Source organism: Mytilus californianus, unplaced genomic scaffold (genome assembly GCF_021869535.1).
Source record: "Mytilus californianus isolate M0D057914Y unplaced genomic scaffold, xbMytCali1.0.p SCAF_15, whole genome shotgun sequence".
In the NCBI taxonomy this organism is placed as follows: Eukaryota; Metazoa; Mollusca; class Bivalvia; order Mytilida; family Mytilidae; genus Mytilus; species Mytilus californianus.
In genome coordinates, this window is record NW_026262637.1 from 23015212 (window position 1) to 23035257 (window position 20046).

General features: G+C 31.0%; 1 protein-coding gene across 1 annotated transcript in view; it reads right to left on the minus strand.

The window, feature by feature from the left end:
* Nucleotides 1-20046, minus strand: part of LOC127725693 (protein kinase C-binding protein NELL2-like) — a 124102-nt gene that overhangs the window by 61704 nt on the left and 42352 nt on the right. The window contains exons 7-13 of the mRNA XM_052232859.1: nt 19895-19977; nt 17173-17304; nt 13261-13354; nt 10122-10201; nt 4820-4931; nt 3917-4036; nt 1247-1387 (exon numbers count right to left, since the gene is read on the minus strand). Of these exons, the coding sequence (XP_052088819.1) occupies nt 1247-1387; nt 3917-4036; nt 4820-4931; nt 10122-10201; nt 13261-13354; nt 17173-17304; nt 19895-19977 (762 nt within the window). The remainder of the gene's footprint in view (nt 1-1246; nt 1388-3916; nt 4037-4819; nt 4932-10121; nt 10202-13260; nt 13355-17172; nt 17305-19894; nt 19978-20046) is intronic.

The window sequence follows — 20046 nt, forward strand, 5'->3', positions numbered from 1 at the left end:
TCATAACTTTTGACTATGACCCCCTTTTTTTTCGTTAAAAGATTTGATTTGAATATCAAAAGAATCAGTCAAGGAGCTCCTCTTTAAAATGCTTAATAAAAATGATAGAAGACACTATAATTACAAATGTTTGCAGTTTGAATGAAAATATTATATGACACAAATTTTATAAATCTAACTAATTAAAGACATCAATTTTAATCACATTTGCAAATTTTCAAAATATAAAAACATGAAATCAGATGAAAATAGCACTTTTCAATTATGTAAAATTATCAAAATGATTATATATATAACCTATTAGAAATGGAATGATATTCCACTTCAAAAAGTGTGTATTATTTACATATATCTATGTGTATAAATGGAAAATTTCACCATGGAAATTCCAACAATCATTAAATTCTTTTTAGAGAAATATATAAGAAAATACCCACAAGTTGCTCTGCTTAGAACCCTTTTTTATGTTAAATAGCATCATTGCACACACTATTAACAATTACTCCACTGGCACATCTGTCTCAGGAAGATCCCTTCTTTATTAGCACTTGAAACTCAAAAAATGGGGGCAAGTAAAAACGACTTTTCAGCTTGGAGTTAGAATAATGTGTGCTGGTAGAGCACTCCTAGGGGATGATACAATCTTGGTTAGCTGGCTAAAAATGAAACTGAGTGTCAGTGTAGTACATACAAGGGAATATTTATTTGAAATTAAACATGTTATAATCTCTCAAAAGCTGGATGTTAGGGATGTTCAATAAATACCAATGTCTTGAAAAAGAAACTAAATATTCCTCCCATAAAAAAAGCTCTTAAGAATGAATAAACAAAAACTAAAGGCAAATATTTTACAAACGAATAATTTTGTCAACTCATACTTTGTCCCACCCATGGACAAGTGCAGGTCAGGGGCTATTTTCACAAAAGATCTTACCACAAAAATTGATCGCAAGTTATACTGAAATGTTCAGGACTCACAAGTATTTTTTCTCATATCATTTTTTGTGAAAGGGGTCGCGGGACTTTATAAATCCTAAATGTTTGAACAGATTGTTAGAATTTCCATGTTTCTAATCACAGTCAGTATATCACCAGAATACTATGTACTTCTTTTGACTGTAGATTTAATGACCAACGACACATTTGATGCTAAATAAGGCACACAATAATAAACATAACGACATAGAGACAGACATCGCTGATGATGAGGATGATGAAGTAGTAGTAGAAGGTGAGGAAAGATTACCCTCATCACAATTATACGGGTCCTCAGGTTTGATGCCAGATGCACAGCGACATTCATATGATCCTACTGTGTTGTGACATTTTGTTTGTCCGTTACAATGATGTCCATGAATTCCACCTTTCACCAGACATTCATCCACATCTGAAAAATACATAGACTTCATAAGTTTTGTAAAAGACTAAAATTGCATGCTTTTTTATGTCAATCAGTATATTTGTAAGTATGGTAAAGTCCTAGTGTAAAAACTGATACACTCTTGTATTTGAAGCCTTTTTTTTTACCAAAAATATTCCAAAGAAGAGACATGAACATTTCAGTATAACTTAAAATAAATTATAAACCTGTTCTTTTTTGTAAAAAGAGTTGCTGGACATTTTGTGACTATGACTTGTAATTCAACCTGTGTAAACTGAACACCCGTCTTATCTGAACCAAAAAAAAAGTCACAAGGCTTAAACTACATATATATGTATTTCTAATAATGCATTTTTTGCAATTTTTGAATTATAATAAAAAAGTTTGTTTGTTCCTGTAATCCCTTTAAACAGTCACTACTGTCATTCATAAACTAAAGCAATTCTAACAATTTTTCATATCCAAAATAATATTTTATGATCTTTTTGATTTTAAGTGAGAAAGTCTTGGATAATGATGTTCATGTTCTCGCAATGAATTGATTTTGGATTAACATTCGTAAGGCCTATCTAGGATACAGAATGACCAAAACTTGACACATTTAATAGAGATTACACCCAAAAGAGATTACATAAGCTCACAGTAAGACAAGTTCAAGAACAATTTAGGCAATCAACTCTTGACTGCTAAATGTAATAACTAATAAATGTTCTGCTGACTAAGCAAATCTGCACTCAAATTCATATTTCGTTAAGATATCAAATTAACCCAATTACACATCTCAGATTATCTGAAAACTACAACAAAAAGCTTTTAAAACAAGGAAAGTACATATTGAGGTACTGCGATCTAAAATTTGTTGCCAAAATATTTAACCACAGGTATGTTGAAAAGATGTATTTACAAAAAGAAGGATAAATAATATGTCAAACAAATGAGTGACTGGTTTACAAAATAAGGCATCACAGCTGGTAACAGAAAAACTCAGTAAAACCTTCACAAATGAAACAATAAATACATCAATATTGTTAAAATCATCTTAATGTATTCCCTTGAAGGTCTTCTCAATATGTGATTGTCACTAGATCAGTCTACATATAGCTTAACTGATAACAAACATAACCTGGGAACTGAAGAGGAAGGAAAATATTGGGTTTTTTTAAACTTATATAGCTTATAAGTTTTTTTTCTCATAAACTTGTATTAGTCACCTCAGGATAAAGCAGGTAAAAGAGACTGGTTAAATAACTTTTTTTTTTATTTTGTAGTTATGTGTTGTCTGATTGTTGTTTACCCACATATTGTTCTATTCATATGATACAAAACTGTAATAACCTTTATATTGAGGTTTCATGTAATAGGATTACTATCTGAAGATAGGTTTATTCAAACAGACCCTTTTCAAAGGTCAATGACAAAGTGTTTGCTCAGAGGAAAATAACTGAATACTTCAAGTTTTAATTAATGTCAGAACTTTCAATAGTCTATGTGTGAGAATAAGTAAAACTCAGTGAAAAGTTAAGTGTACTTTGCTCTAATCGTACTTAATATTAAGTTTACCAATAATTGTTGAATGTAAATTTGATTTGACAAGAACACTATGAATTCAATAGCAATCATAACCTTCACAGGTGGTAATGCTTAGAATTTATATTCAACATTTAAAGAAATTTACACCCAAAAGATATTAAATGATAATTATGTGTGTAATACAGACTTTAGATTACTAATGTTCCTTTATTATATAAACAAATTAACATTATCTCCATAAATAACTCTTCATGCAGACAGATTATGAAATATGACATATAAATTGCTATATTATCTATGTAGACTGGGTGATTACTAATTCAATGCCGAGTTATTTTGGAATAGAACATGGCAAACTCAGTCTTTAAAGAATAATCTTATAAAGCTGATAACTCTTGAATCATACATGGAAGATGCAGAAGTTAAATCAATTTAAGTAGATTTTATATATTCAAAAGTAAAAATTTTCAATTATGATCGTTGCAAGGTATTTGTCTAACAGTTGGAAAGGATACCTTAAAATTTTCTTTGGGAGAACTAATTAATACATTTTATTGGTTTATGAGGTACATTTGTAAAAGACTTTTTTTCCCCCAAGGATTTACCCAAATATCAAAATGCAAAATATTATGTTTATGGGTCTGTGGTAAGGTCATCAAAGAATTTGGTCCAGGTAAATAGTCCTGTTCTTTCCATCAAAAGATAGAATTTGGACCAATAACATACCCTCATCTTAAATTTTAAAAATAATAAACTGCCTTATAATTTGCTCTGTAAATTTTGTGACTAATAAGGTGCCACAAGTTAAAGGTCACTTGACTTATATTTCATAGTTCTTTGCTTATATAAATTTGGAGTGTAAAACTAGATGGGTTTTCACAGTAGAGAGGACCCTTTATAGGCCAGTTATGGTTGAAAAAACAGATTTTTTTTGTAATCCATCATTCCACAGAAAGGGAGATAATTGTCTACATTACACCATTTTATTAGAGTTACCTCCCTTACCTTCACAAAATACACCATCTCCTTTAAAACCCATCTTACATTGACAGGCATATCTTGTGGCTAGATTGAAACATGTGGCATTCCAATGACAATTGTGGCCTTGTCCACAGAAGTCTGTACCTATTAAGAATAATAAGGTATTATCAAATTTTCAGGAATACAAACATTCTGGTAACTACGAACATACAAAGCAAACTATTTTTGAAGGTTACAGCTAAAAATGTAACAGACTTTATGATAACAAGAATTATCTGCTTTCTAAACAATCCTACTCCAGTGTTTATTCCTGCAAGGTATTTTTACTGCTCAATGTTTTTTATATTTAAACCATTATGTCGAAGGCATTTCTTCTTCATTCTTTTAAGTTTAGATTTTTTCAAAGAGATTATCATTAGTCCTATTGATATAAACATTTCTGCAGTTACATTTGTAACTTAAATTTTGGTACGTTAAAACTGATTGATTACTAATAATCACTTTAACATTGTAAAATAATAACTCTTATGATCATTAGCTGTACAATGCACTCAATGTAGAGCAAATACCTGGTGTAAATAAATTTATATTACAATTTTTTAAATGGTAAAAAAGCAGGTTTTTTTTCTGTTTCTCAATTACCTTTATAAAAATGACAAATTTTTCTCTGCTAATGAAATGTTATCTCTTTCTGACATCCAATCTAAAGCATTCTACCTTACATTAACATACAGTAAAACTTGGTGTATAATAATTGTCTTTTTTCAAAAAAATGAATTCAGAACACTTTTGTATACCTTCACATATAGGAAAACAATCTCAAAGTATAGGCTTTTAGACTAACCCATTTAAGGCACATCTATAAAAGACAACATTCTCTGTGATTTTTGCCTTTCAACAATCCAGTTTAGGATACTTATATCTTACCTTCACATATAGGACAACATTCTCCGTGTATATGAATGAATTTATCTTTCGGACAATCCAGTCTAGGACATTCTGTCTCTGGATTCATTCTTTTACACTCCATTCTCCCATCCTGTAAAAATTTGTATGAATTAAAGAAGCTGTAGAACTAATGTCAATGAGACAGCAATCCTACAACACAATCAGAGCAAAAATAGAAATCTAGAGGTTAATATACAGTCTTCAATGTTTAACAAGTGTCCATAAAGTAGGTCAAGTTTTTAATCACCCTGAGTATTGAAAAACTTTTCAATAGATTAAATGACTATCTAAGATCTGACATAAGCATCTAATTCATAAATGAACCAAAACCATTAAGAAATAACAACCTCTGAAAGCTTCAGGGACAGACATAGGAATAACCATTAAGAAATAACATCCTCTGAAAGCTTCAAGGACAGGCATAGGATAACCATTAAGAAATAGCCTCTGAAAGCTTCAGGGACAGGCATAGGATAACCATTAAGAAATAGCAACCTCTGAAAGCTTCAAGGACAGGCATAGGATAACCATAAAGAAATAACCTCTGAAAGCTTCAAGGACAGGCATAGGATAACCATTAAGAAATAGCAACCTCTGAAAGCTTCAGGGACAGGCATAGGATAACCATTAAGAAATAACAACCTATGAAAGCTTCAAGGACAGGCATAGGATAACCATTAAGAAATAACCTCTGAAAGCTTCAGGGACAGGCATATGATAACCATTAAGAAATAACAACCTCTGAAAGCTTCAGGGACAGGCATAGGATAACCATTAATTGAATTGGTTCTCCTTCTTTTAAGAGGGCAACCAACAAAACTAACTATCATTAGGTGAAATCAAAGCTGATTTTCATTCAGTTCATTTAATTCACTTTTGAAATCAATAAAATCTATAAACTGTTGCAGAAAAAGTTTTTGAACATAAGGAACATGAAACATATGAATCTATAATCCAAATAGAAATCTCAACAATGTTCATCAGGACTATACATAAGCATTATAGATCAGATCTTCTTTATTTGAACTAGCTTTTATTGAAGTTCAGTTTTATGTGTACTAGCTTTTATTAACTTTACCACTTCAGACTTTGTCAGATTACTGAAACTTATAAAAGACAAACAGAATTTCAGCAATGCCAAATTCAGATTGAACTAATAATCTCAAACTTATTGAAGATAGTGAAGTCATTTTATCATTAACAGCATAATTTTGACATAACCATTTTACACTGAGGCCATTTTAGCTGGGAGAGAATACAGATTTAGAAATTCACATGTCATTAAAATGATGAATATTGGTAAGCTTTCCTTGATTGTCTTTATATTTTTCTGTGGAAACCAGAAAAAAGACTAATGTAGAGATTATCACTTTCAGCAGTATTGACGAAGTGCAATCAACAGTTCCAAATTACACAAACAAAGAAATTTAAAACTGCACAAAAAGTGAATGATGGATGATCAGCTTCTGTAAAAGCTATAGCAATAATCAGTCTGGCATACAGACAAAACATTGAATCTGTAAGGTGGGTGGGAGATACATACAAGAGAGTCTGTTCACAAAACTAGGACAGTGCAGCAATTAGTGTTTAAAATAGACCAGTTTTACAAAGGTTAGACAAAGGTTTTCAAGGTTTCACAAAGTGCACTTTCTTCTCAAATTAAATAAACAGATATTGATCCAAGTCAAACCAATCAGGGGAACAACACAACCAAAAGAAAGTCAAAATAATCATCGAATACACCACAACAAGTTCAAAAGGCTGAAGGAAAATACAAAACAAATAGTCAAATTTCAGAAAGAATTGCTGAATTGACAAAAAAAAGGGTCATCTGATGTCATACCTTATGTGATTTGACTTCTTTATATCAGTCATTATAAATGAAGCTGTGATCATGAAGTGGTAAGTTATAGATATTTCAAAAGTTATTACAATGTCAGCAAAGTTTGAGGTCTTTTTTTAGCTGACCAAATGACCAATATGTTCAAAATAAATCCAGAACTACATCTGTACAAATTAATTTTTTTCTCCAGTAAAATGTTACTAGTTTACTAAACAAGATACCCATTTATAATAACTTAAAAAATCACCTGGAACCACTGAACTTAATTAAATTTCAGATTTGTATAACAGTTCAGACATTGGTTACAGCAAACTATCTCAATACTGTATCTGGATGAAACTAAAATTAACTGCATCACTTAATTTAGGTGTATTGAGGTTTGTCTTTCAGGATCATAACTTTAATTCAGGAGAGAAATCTTATGAAAACGTGAATAAAACTTTTAATGAAAAGGTTATGGTTCTCATCAAATGGGTTTTATGTTCAATGTAATGCCAAGTATTTTGTGTGGCCTCTTTTTCAATCATCATTATGACATTTATCCATGGATATCAGACAAAAGTCAGTAGCAACGTAAATTACCTTTGAAACACAATAAAATGTATATGAAATATGATTCTATATCAATCTAAAGGCTTGGCAATGTTCAATCCTAAAGTTAAAATACTACAGGTGGTTTAAAATTGAACTGTGTCCAACTTCAAAATATGAAGTAAAATAGATATGAGGTATATGCATCAGTTATGTTGTATCAATTTATTAGGGAAACTGTTTTAAGGATGGAAACTACTGAAGTTTATTTTCACATGAACACATGCACCTAGAAACAATGTTTTAAATAAATTACACCAGATGGCCTCTACGAAGATTTTCTTTGCAAGAGGTAAAACGACATTAAATGTGTCCTAACTTTAACAAACATTAAAACTATACAGTATAAAATAAAATTGAGAATGGAAATGGGAAAGTGTTGGTTTGGCTTTTTATTGAAGGTCGTATGGTGACCTGTAGTTGTCCTTTAGTCTATTAGTGGATGGTTTTCATATTGACAATTATATCACATCTTATTTTGTTAATGAACTTAAACAACTGCTTTGCCTTGCTCCAGTCTAATATGAATGGGATACCTTAGTGGTAACATTATGAAATCCTCAATCAATTAAGGTAATTCTTATCAAATAATTAATACAAATGTGGTGGTAAACACAACCACAAAAATCTTAATTGGTGCGATCTTATAACTTTTTCTTTTTCCAAAACTGATTATCTACCTGAAACAATTTGTCTGTCCACAGTTTAAAGTCTATGGTTGGTGACAAACTTGATATTTATTTAATATTAGATTCAGGTTCCTGTAAGGTGGCAAATTCCTTTGATAAAATTAACAGTGCCAATTTAACTGCACCAGAGAGCATTTCAACAAGTAATATCTTTTCAGTGATCCTAATGCCAAATTATTTTTAAATTTAATTCTAATACAAGCATTGAAGAGCTGATAAATCCAAATTCATTGGCCAAAAGTTGTGTTTGTAGATACAAAGTCTTGAACGTCATGTTACATCAAAAATTCCTATTTAAAGTGTACCTAACCTTTGGGTGTGATTCTATTGTTAAAATAACTTGTTTATCTTATGTCTGATGTATTTTAATAAGAAACTGCAGATGTATCTAATATTAATTTTAACATCATAATGCAGATGAAACCATGCATGTTAGAAACCAAATTACTAAAGACATGAACGGTTCCTTCTAATTTAACCAAATTTTGAATATCATAAGATGAGAACCTTTTGATAGTTCCATATGGCCAGGTTAATCAAAAGCAGCTAAAGTTTGTAAACAGACACAAGGATGCTTTGTAGTTCTTCAAATTTTTGTCTGCATTGGTGAGAACATTAACCTCTTCTTGCACTTAGACTGGGAACTGTAGGTTTTAGTTTTTGAAGACAAAAAGAAGAAAAAGCTGTAATGTTAGGAGAGCATGCATGATACACACTTTTTTTTAAATTTTTAGCATATTAGAATTGTTGCAAAAATTAAAAAAATTAAATATCTGAAAAGTTTTTGATCCAAAGTCAGTGAAATAGCCTTGTAGAGAAAAGTTGCATGAGGATATCACAATTAGGCATTTAAATATTGGCATAAATATGAATGTAAAATTCCATTACCCTGGAAAATCAGACAACAGTGTTTAAGTCTGTAGTAATTTGATCTAAGCATATAAAACACATTTGACTGCTAGTTACACTTAAAATCAGGTTTCATACATCTTATGGTTTATGAACAAAATATCACATTCAAGATATATGCCAATGAGACAGCAACCTAACCAAACTTGATAAAAAAGTATCAAAGATACAATCTGTAAGTATCATTTTACAGGGTTTATATTATTGACAATATACAGGAAGGTTACTAGTAATTCTGATTAACTTCTTCCTCTCATGAATAATTAATTTCAAATTAAAGATTAAATTTAAATAATTCATTGAACGCTTGCAGGATTCTTATTAAATTTTAATTCTCACTTCTAGTCAGACAAATGTAAGATATTATTGGGTTATGGCATACGAAACTGAAAGTATCTTCCGTATCTAATGACTTTTTAATGATCATTTCAATGAAATTGAATTTGAACCTATCATAGTTTTAACTTAATTAATCTTAAAACACTCAGGAAGTTTGTTCAAATTTTAAATTTATTTTCTATAGTTGATGTTTAGGTTTCAAAAGATGATAGATCCTTTTTTTTTCTTTAATTTTTTTTATAAAATATTGCATTTAAATGATTTGAAGTTCCATAAAGTAAAGTTATAACCATCTAATCTAAGGGATTCCATAACTATGACAGTGATGCACTTAGTGAAGACTTACTTTTGGGAGGGCTTTAATAAAAGATCTTGTCTATTGCCAAATCCCTTTCATATTTTTGAAAAAAATGTTTAAAATCAACGTAAGACATCTACAAAAAGCAGACATATTAAAAATTTACGAATCTAAACTTTAAACTTCTGCTGTAAATTACAATTTCATCACGTTCAGACCTCACATCAGCTTTTCATTGCAACATTTATTAAAATTTATAAACTTTGAGAGAATTTTTGATTATCTTGTTGTAACAAACGTAAGAGATAGTTAGCTAATCTAACATGTAGTTTATAAATGCTTTATTTATACATAGGTAATCTATAATTACTCTCATGTTGGAATTCTCTTGTCTAGTCAATGAAATATTTGTGTTAATTGATGAAAAGGGAATTGGTACAAAAGGTGTTTGTACAATTGAGGTGTGAATACCAGAAAATATACAGTGTATTCTGATCTTAAACAGATTTAAATTCCTTAGAGTCTACAGACAACATAACTATCACATCAAATCCATACTGACCCAGTTAATTAGGCTAATTATATCCTCTGTAAAATCAATATAGTACTTACATTACAAGTACATGTAACACACACTCTTGGACTGTACGATGCACCATGGTCATAATATTTACCACTAAAATAACAATTTGCTGAAAACAGAAAAATTAAATTAAATTAAAATGATACAATATTCTGTTAATGACTTGTATAAAATATCAAAGTATATCTGGTGCAAATTCTGGTTGAATTAATTTCTTATAACATTCATTTTCCTCTTCATATTAGATCGATTGGTTACTTTCTTTCAGTAAAAGTGTTTCAGCACCAATTCTTAGGAAAATAAATTATAAAAACAAAAGTAAAGTCTGTTCACTTCTGTTGTCTTAAACTTAACTCTTTATAAGCTATGACTAATTGAATGATTGTTGTTGTTTTTAACATCCTATAAGCTATGACCCATTTTGGTTAAAGAGAGGGGGTGTTTAGGGTACTTTGAATAATCTAGAGTACTTCCCACATATCTTCATTTTCACCACTTTCAGGGGTTGTAAGTCTTTCTAGCTGACAACCCCATGTTTGATCATGTAATAGATTCATTTTCTTTTGTACAATTCTTTCAACAAGTCTTTGAAACAGAAATGTTTTGAGGACATTTAGATAGAGAATTGCATTTGATATAACACAGTTCAAAGCAAAATATTTGGATATGGGTATGTAAGTAGGTAAATTTTGAGATGTCAGAAGTAATAATATTTATACAAGGATGTCCTGACAAGATTCTTTCTCTGCTTTGTTGTTTATAATAGGTTACATAACCAAACTCCACTGGTATGCAAGAATTTATATTGATAGAAACATGTAAAACAAGCAAAATCTAAATTGGAATATTTGGGAGAGTTGTAGAATATGATGAAAGATATATTTAAGATATACAGCACATAAATTTAGAAATATTTATGTTTACATTTAATTTAAAGTCTAAATGAATTTTCTCAATACAGGCATACAAAAAGGAGCTTTCAATCTAAACTATGTATTTTTAATGATTAAAAATAATTCAAAAAGGTGCTTCAATCTGCAGAATCCTCTCCTTTCCAGATCCACAAATGCATTTCACCAGGAGGATTAAACTCTATATGCTAATAAGTATGGCAGTTGATTCAAAATGATTCTTGAGTGGAACTACAGTAGCTGGGCTTATATTGGGTGTGTGTAAGTTAGCCGGGCTTATATTGGGTGTGTGTAAGTTAGCCAGGCTTATACTGGGTGTGTGTACGTTAGCTGGGCTTATATTGGGTGTGTGAAAGTTAGCTGGGCTTATATTGGGTGTGTATAAGTTAGCCAGGCTTATATTGGGTGTGTGTAAGTTAGCTGGGCTTATATTTGGTGTGTGTAAGTTAGCTGGGCTTATATTGGGTGTGTGTAAGTTAGCCGGGCTTATATTGGGTGTGTGTAAGTTAGCTGGGCTTATATTGGGTGTGTGTAAGTTAGCTGGGCTTATATTGGGTGTGTGTAAGTTAGCAGGGCTTATATTTGGTGTGTGTAAGTTAGCTGGGCTTATATTGGGTGTGTGTAAGTTAGCAGGGCTTATATTGGGTGTGTGTAAGTTAGCTGGGCTTATATTGGGTGTGTGTAAGTTAGCCGGGCTTATATTGGGTGTGTGTAAGTCGCTTGGTACATGAACTTTTCAACAACCACCTGATCCTATATAGGATAACATGCATTAATAATAAAACTATTTTTATTCAAATTAATTTCAATTTACGTCAATGACAATAAACAAGAGCAGTCTATATATTTTATTTTTGAAAATGCACTTATTCAAAATTAAACATCAATAGTTAAAACGAGATAATACGCAATTTGTTTTAAACTTAACATCGGTAATGAGATTGTTGGAAGATATATTTTAGACATGGAAATTATGTTCTTCTTCAAAGAGGTAAAACAATAATTGTCAAGAATACAACTAATCTAGAAAGAAATAATCAAATGGTTGGTGCAAAAAAACATGGCAACTTTTATTTTATGTTAAGTTTTGGCAAATTGGTAAAAATAGTTCAGAATAAATACACAGAAAAGGGTGACTGACCGATTTTTATGTAAATATTTTTCTTTTCCGTTGATATTGCAGTTCTATGAACTTGTCACGATTACAGGATACTTAACAGAATTAAATGATATGATGTCAAACAAATAGATACTGTCATAACAAATCTATTGCACGCTGTTTGGTCAATATTGCTGAAAAGTTTATAAACCTGCTGCCATAAAAACCACCATCTCTGATCTTTTGACAGAAGAATATAAGATATATGTATGTTTTGTAATGGAACTTATCAAATAATCACACACAAACATACACACCCACCCATACAACTGTTTGGCACAAAAAAATATAAATTGGCAAATAATCTATGGAATGGAAACTAATGAAAATAAAAATGTATAAGTGTTTTAGTTTGAAATGAAATATTGTTTTACTTTTCATGTTTTTTCAGGTTATTTGCAATTTGCAGTGGAATTTTTCTCTCAAAATTGTTGTATGCATGTTTCTAAATGAAATTGACATATAATGGATGAGGAGTTCAAGGAGAATACCAAAATAAATTGTAAAATATGAAAACACTTGTCATTTTTCCATGTGTTCATAATAGAAGCTCATTTGTTATATATTTAAATGTTGCTTTAAAATACACAGGACTTATGAACAAAAGTTTCTGTTGTAAATGGTTATTGGGCAGAATTTCAGAGACCAATTTTTAAATGATAAATGAAATGCCAATATAACTTCTTTTCATAAAGATGTGATTATCAAAATCCACACATTTTGTTTGTTTTTACTGCATGATAAAGGTCTTTTGCATGTTTACATATTTAATATGATGGATATTAATTTGATAATTGATTGATGATGCAATCATTTCCATTAAACCAAACATCATGCATGTTAAATGCACTGATTTGTTCAATCTCATATTTATTCTGACATTTCTACTGGGAGCTATTGTGAAAGGTTAAAATTTATTTTTATAAATGAGCACCATTTTGAAATCTAATGACACAGGTTTCTGACACGATCAAGATAAACATCGTTTTTGTATTTAGATCCCATTGCTGAATATATCTATTGACATCGAATTTTTGGGGTTACTTCAAAGCATGCTTTCAGAGTTATCATTTTTTGTCAAGTGTGATGCATACTTACTTATACACACAGGGCAACATTCACCATCTCTATATACAGGTTTTTCACAGGGGGCAGGTGGGCAATCCATTCTCTTACAATCTGATGTTCCATTCTGAAATCAGAAAATGATATCCTGAGTTTTTTGAAAGTATAAACCAAGTCAAAGACATTACTTCTAGGTACAGCAGTCTGACCATGTTAGTCCATTATTCTGGGAATTTGATCTTTAGTATGCAGTGTACTCATAGCTGACCTGATATTTATGCTCACATGCGTTAACCATTTATTTATCCACAGTTCAATTTGAAATTCATCAAGAACTATATAAATAAGTTTCAGATATATTAATCAATATTGCTCATGTGAAACAGCTTGCTTTAGCTGACTTTACCTTAGAACTACCTGAATAGTTTTTATTTTAAATTTAGGATTTCACATGTAGTACAACCACAGCATCTGTATATCAAAAAGGAAATGCTTATAAATTTGTTTTTATTAGATCATTGTAGCCTTTATATAATGACTCCAATGAAAAAGAAGCTGCTCATTGCAGATGCACTAAAACTTTCACAAAAGTTCCTCCTGTTTTCTCCCATCTCTATGATACCAACAGTTTCTTTAACATTGAATTTAGGTGGTCAAAATGATTAATGAGAATGTACCCAGATCACCTATCATAATATTGAATCTTTAAAACTAAAGACCTTTTCAAGATGGACAATGATTAGGTGAAAATTGTGTGATAATCTTGTCTACACATGCAGAGCTTGACCTATACCAGGTGATTAATGTTCGATGAAAGAAAAAACAACTGAGAAAAAACAATTTGTTGGTTATGGTGGTATAAATCATCAAAGAGGTGTTTTCAAACAAACAGTAATGATGCACTGGTCAGGCAACTAGCCAAACCAAACACCAATAATATAGAATTTAATTTACTCCTAGGTCAGAAAGTGCAACAACTGCAAATGTTCAAATGTGCATCAAATATGCACAATAATTTCTCCTAGAATAATATATATGTTTCTTAATACTAAATTACATTTTTATAACTGCTTAAGCTACATTACAATGTAATAGGAATTTTTTTTGTTTGCACCCAGAATAAAACTGATATCTTTTACACTTGTTTTTGATATAAGAAAACATTATTTTGAGTTCTTTTTTTATCATTATATATTTTAAAGCCACTTTTTGTTATCCTGATTTTGGCTTTTAAATATGTATGTCATGTATAAGTAATGGCAAGGATGGAGTCATCTAAATTTAGCAGAGGGAAATCTACAATCTGGCTTTAATAATCAATAATCAGTATTGAAGGTTGAAAGCAATTCAATAAAATTCCAAATTCCTACCAAATGTACAATACTAATGAGTTAATTAGTAAGCAGGTGCTCGGTGGTTTGGCTAACATATGTTGATTTGTTGTACAATATTATAGGACAAGGTAAAATACATATGTTGTAAATAAAATCATTTCCTATGTCTTTTGTAGAATTTGGAAGCCAGGCCATATGGTCGATATCCTGGTCAGAATGAGGAAGTTATAGCTTAGTACTTACAATAACTACAGATAAAGAATCAAGTGCTCTTCACCTTTGACCTTGAACTTTAAATAGTTGGTTCTCAGATTTCATTCTTATGTAATTACAATGAGTGAGTTGAAGACAATTAATATTTCAGGACACAAGTGGATTTTTTTTTCAGAGGGTAGTCACTGTATATGTTATAGATGTAGTTAGTTCCTGAGAAAAATGTGACAGAAATTTCATGGGACAGATTGGACTTTAAACAGTATACCCCCCCCCCCCCCCCCCCTGCATGACACAGCTTAAGACCCACTTCAGCCTGGGGACAGGACAACACTCATCAGCCTAAACCAGCTTTCTAATCTTCACATTTCTATCACAATCAATGGATAACAAAATGTTCACAGCAGATTACCCAACAAAAATCAGTTAAAAAATGCCCTCAATTGTACAACACTGGCACTTAAGACCTCAATCAACAGCTATGATTTCCAAAGCTCAGCGAGATTGGACATTATATGCAGATTTTACATGTTATTGAGCGAGAAAAGCTGTGTTATTTCATAACAATTTGTGGAAACATACTCAAGTTATCCAGAGACATACAAAAATGCATAGTTTTTGACCATGTAGATACTTGAGTTATAACAAACCAATGTATAGAGAAATGCACATTCACAATAGTGCTCTATCAAAGAATGCTCACTGTCACTTAAAACAAACTTGAAGCATCCAACCTGTCAATTAAGAAATCAAGCTATCCTACATGCTTACATCTGCAGCTGCACCTTAAAGCAGACAATGCTTTATCTCAATTTAAAGCATTCAACACATGTACCAATATTTATAAAATTACTATAAGTAGAACTCTCTTTTGTAACTAATAAAGAAAATTGTAGTCAAAATGATTCAATTTACGATAATATTTGTTAAAATGACCCATCCCTGTTATTTGATGGAAGAATAATGTTGTAACTGATCCGATTGAAAATATCTTGTTAGACCCATTCAGAAGATTTGTAATAATTTAGGAGTGATAACTATAAACACATCATAACAATGCATTAGTGTTGATGATAGTCACTTAAAACATTTTGGTCAATACTTCTGACTAACCAAGACATCCCACACAAATACTTATCACAGGCAATCATATCTCCATATTTTGCTTAATAGACACCTTTTTGATTGGAAACTTATTAGTTTTCATTATTTTTTACAACCATTGATTTAAAATTCTGTGAGAGTATGTGTGAACAATAAGTTATCCCTACAGACAGTAAGAAACTTTTTCGAAATAAAAAGCTTTTTGCTTGGGTTAGGTGTAACTGATAGTTTGGATTCATTTTCTAATTTAAAACAGAGTGTAAACATAAGAATAACTAGATATGTCGGAACGATATGAATGGCCCACTCGCAAAAAAAGCTTGAAGCCATTTTTAGGAGTGGAAATTTTCAAAGTCCAAAGCCCTTATTTCAGCAAAAACCAGCGGGCGGAACCAAACGTAAACTGATCTGGAACTCATTATAGTAGACTCCCATACTAAAAATCTGCCCAATATGTGAAGGCGTTTAAAAAACAAGTCTGTCACAACTTTTTTTCTAAAGACCAAAAGCCTGTAATTTCATCAAAAAACAGGGGAGCAGAACCAAACATTAACTTGATCTGTAACTCATCATAGTAGACTCACATACTAAAAATCAGCTCAATATGTGAAGTCATTTAGAAAAAAGTCTATATAACTGTTCATTGCGGAATGAGAAAATGACAGAATGACAGATCAGGGTATAACTATATGGCTCGACCCAAGTCGGCGGGGCCATAAAAAGAGATGCAGGTATACAGAAAACATATAACATCACTTGTTCTAATAATGTCACCATCCCTGATTGTTGCAAATTAATGGAGCAGGAGTACTTTTTTAGAAGATGGACTTAAATTCCAAGCCTTTTATGTGTCCAATCAACTGACTTTGCCATAGGATAAAACCTTTAGTAGCAGGTACCAGTCAGTACATACCTTACACATACAGACAGTACAGGGATCAAGATTAGTAACAGGTACCAGTACATACCTTACACATACAGACAATACAGGGATCAGGACTAGTAACAGGTACCAGTACTACCTTACACATACACAGTACAGGGATCAGGATTAGTAACAGGTACCAGTACTACCTTACACATACAGACAGAACAGGGATCAGGATTAGTAACAGGTACCAGTACATACCTTACACATACAGACAGTACAGGGATCAGGATTAGTAACAGGTACCAGTACATACCTTACACATACAGACAATACAGGGATCAGGATTAGTAACAGGTACCAGTACATACCTTACACATACAGACAGTACAGGGATCAGGATTAGTAACAGGTACCAGTACATACCTTACACATACAGACAGTACAGGGATCAGGATTCCAAACTTCCTGTTCCTTTTTCATAGTACCATTAAACATACAACTCCTATGACACTCACACTGCTCAAGCTCTGCTATTCTCTGTTTTGCTCGTTGAAGCTAAAATACAAACAGATGAATGTGAATATGTATGTGAATCCATGTAGAAAAAATATACAATATCTTATTTTCAAAGCCTGAACATATTGTCAGACAAAAATAATTTGCTTAATGTAAAAACACTCAATTATGAATGATAAGAGAACTGATATATATATATATATATATATGTGTTAATAAGACAGCAACTTAACAATAAAAAACACATATAAAAGCCTAACTTTAAATTTGTTATTCAATTCCCTATCTTAATGTATCCCATTCTAGGACAAAAGGGATATAGTAACATGTCTTATTTTAACATGTTGTTTTTTGTGCATATGCTGCAACTAGAACAGACAGTTGCCTACATCCCTTACTTGTATACTTAGCCCTTTACTTGAAAATATAGCTTGTCAAAGAACTTTAATTTCCATCAACTAAATAAAAAGGAGCATATTGGAAAAACAAACAATGTTGTGTTTCTTTTTGACAGAAAAGAATTAAGATAGTTGAATTCATTTTTATTTGAAATATGCAGAAATCAGATCAAAAAATATTTTAAAAAGTGTGTCATTTGTATTCTCTTTCAGTTAAATAGTCTGTCCAATATTTAACAAGTATGAATGGGTATTTAAAAATACAAAATGTAAAACAGCAACATTATAATTACTCAGTGCAATATTTACAAGTGTGAATTGGTATATACAAATATTACAAGTGTGAATTGGTGTATAAAAATATTATAAATGTGCACTGCAAACACATAAGATATGTGCAAAAAAATGTCTTTTCTCTTTTATTTGTTTGAGACATCTTTCAGATAGCTACAAAGGAAAACCAATTACTGACGTATATTTCGTGCAAACTCTCATGTTTTGCCAGTTTTTTTCGGGTATCTAGGACTTGAGAGTCACACTTCAGACACAAGAATATGCTGCTTTATTCTATCTAATGTAACCACTACCATTAGATAATTCATTTCAATTGAAATTCAAAGGAAAATCTTTTTCAAGCTTGATTATTGATGTAATCAGACATAATGAAATCGACTACCGCTGAATAAGTGATACTTTATCACTTTGATATTTTTTAAGATACAGACACCACTAGGCAATAAATTATACATTATAGAATCTGTTAAAAGCAAAAGCTTATAATTTCATTTGTTCTATCGCCAAATTGAATTTATTTTAATTCAAAATGAATTAAAGAGCTGTCTGGCCTTTTAAATTCAGACAATAGTTTATGAGGTATAGATTTAAAACCTGTTGCGCTTATAGAAAAATTTTGAACAATATTGGAAATATTTTTCAACTAGTGTGGTCTTTTAATTGAACAAATTATCCATTTTTATCATGCCTTAATTATGGGAAACAAAGAGGCATGCTTTTATATTTAAGTTGATCATAAATTATAATACAAATTCTGATTAAAGCATACTTGAAATCTATTTATCTATGAAAAATATTACATTGGTCATAGTAACTAAACAGTATTTTTTGTTTGATGATTTAAGCTTAAATTGTTGATAAATAACCAAACAAGAGTGTACACGTTGAAATGTCTCACCTGCTTATTTTTTAATCATGACTGAATAATAATGATGAGGTCAAAGTCAAATGAACTCTGCCAGAAAGACATGTTCACCTTACAATCATTTCATTCACCAAATATAGTTGACCAATTACTTAATGTAACTGATAAACTGATAAAACCACGTAAAATTAACATTAACCAATGAACCATGAAAATGAGGTCAAGGTCAGATGAACCCTGCCAAACAGACATGTGTCTATGTCTCACATTCTCTTGTCAGGCAAGACAAAAACAAGTTGTAACTCCACCACCTGTTCATGTGTATGTCCAAGTTTGTAATTCTCTCACTTTCTGTTTGTTGCCTTGTTTTGTCCCTTCCTAATAGATTTACGAGATTTGAACATCGGTAAGTTTCTGTGGTACTTTCTTGTCATACTTTAATGTGTTGTTTTTTTTTGTTATATTTTGTAATCATGTGTTGATTAATGTATGCTAACTTTTTTACTCCTTTTCTAGGCTATGGCCCATTAGGAATTAGACAAACATTAGAGACACAAGTCTATGGTTGAACTCTGCGTGTTAACCTATAGATGTCTTTATTGTATTTTGTATAGATGGGTTATTGGCTTATTTTTGTATATCCTGGAGGCTTTCCTTTTAATTCAAAAACATTTCTTGATTTTTTTTTATATATATAAGACTGACCAGTTGCAGGAAAATTGAATGATATTTATGGATTAGGTTATGACCCAGTAAAGAATTTGTCAGTTCTCTCCATTAACATATTAGAAAGGGGAAGATAATCATATGTGTTAGTTATTTAGCCCTTATTGCTAAAGCGGGATTATTCTCACTTTCAAATTGGTAGCTGACAATTTTTCTTTTTTTCAACACAAAAATTGTTCATTGAGTTATTTTGAGTCATTAGCAGGCTAGATTTTAGCAGAGTTCTTTATAAACTGAAATTACCTTAAGTTCTTGTTACAGCATTAAGGGTCTGTGCATTTTGAATGTTCACAATTAGACACACACACTTATCCAAATTACTACTGTTCTGTTATATATTACATACCTCTAATGAAAGATTATGGTACATGGAATAAATGTTTTTCACTTGTTGCTCCATGGCTTGGAATTGGGCACAAGTAGGACAAGCTGAAATTAAAACAAATAAATTTAACTCTAAAAGAAGTTAAATGTCTTTTAAATATTTTCACTATGTTT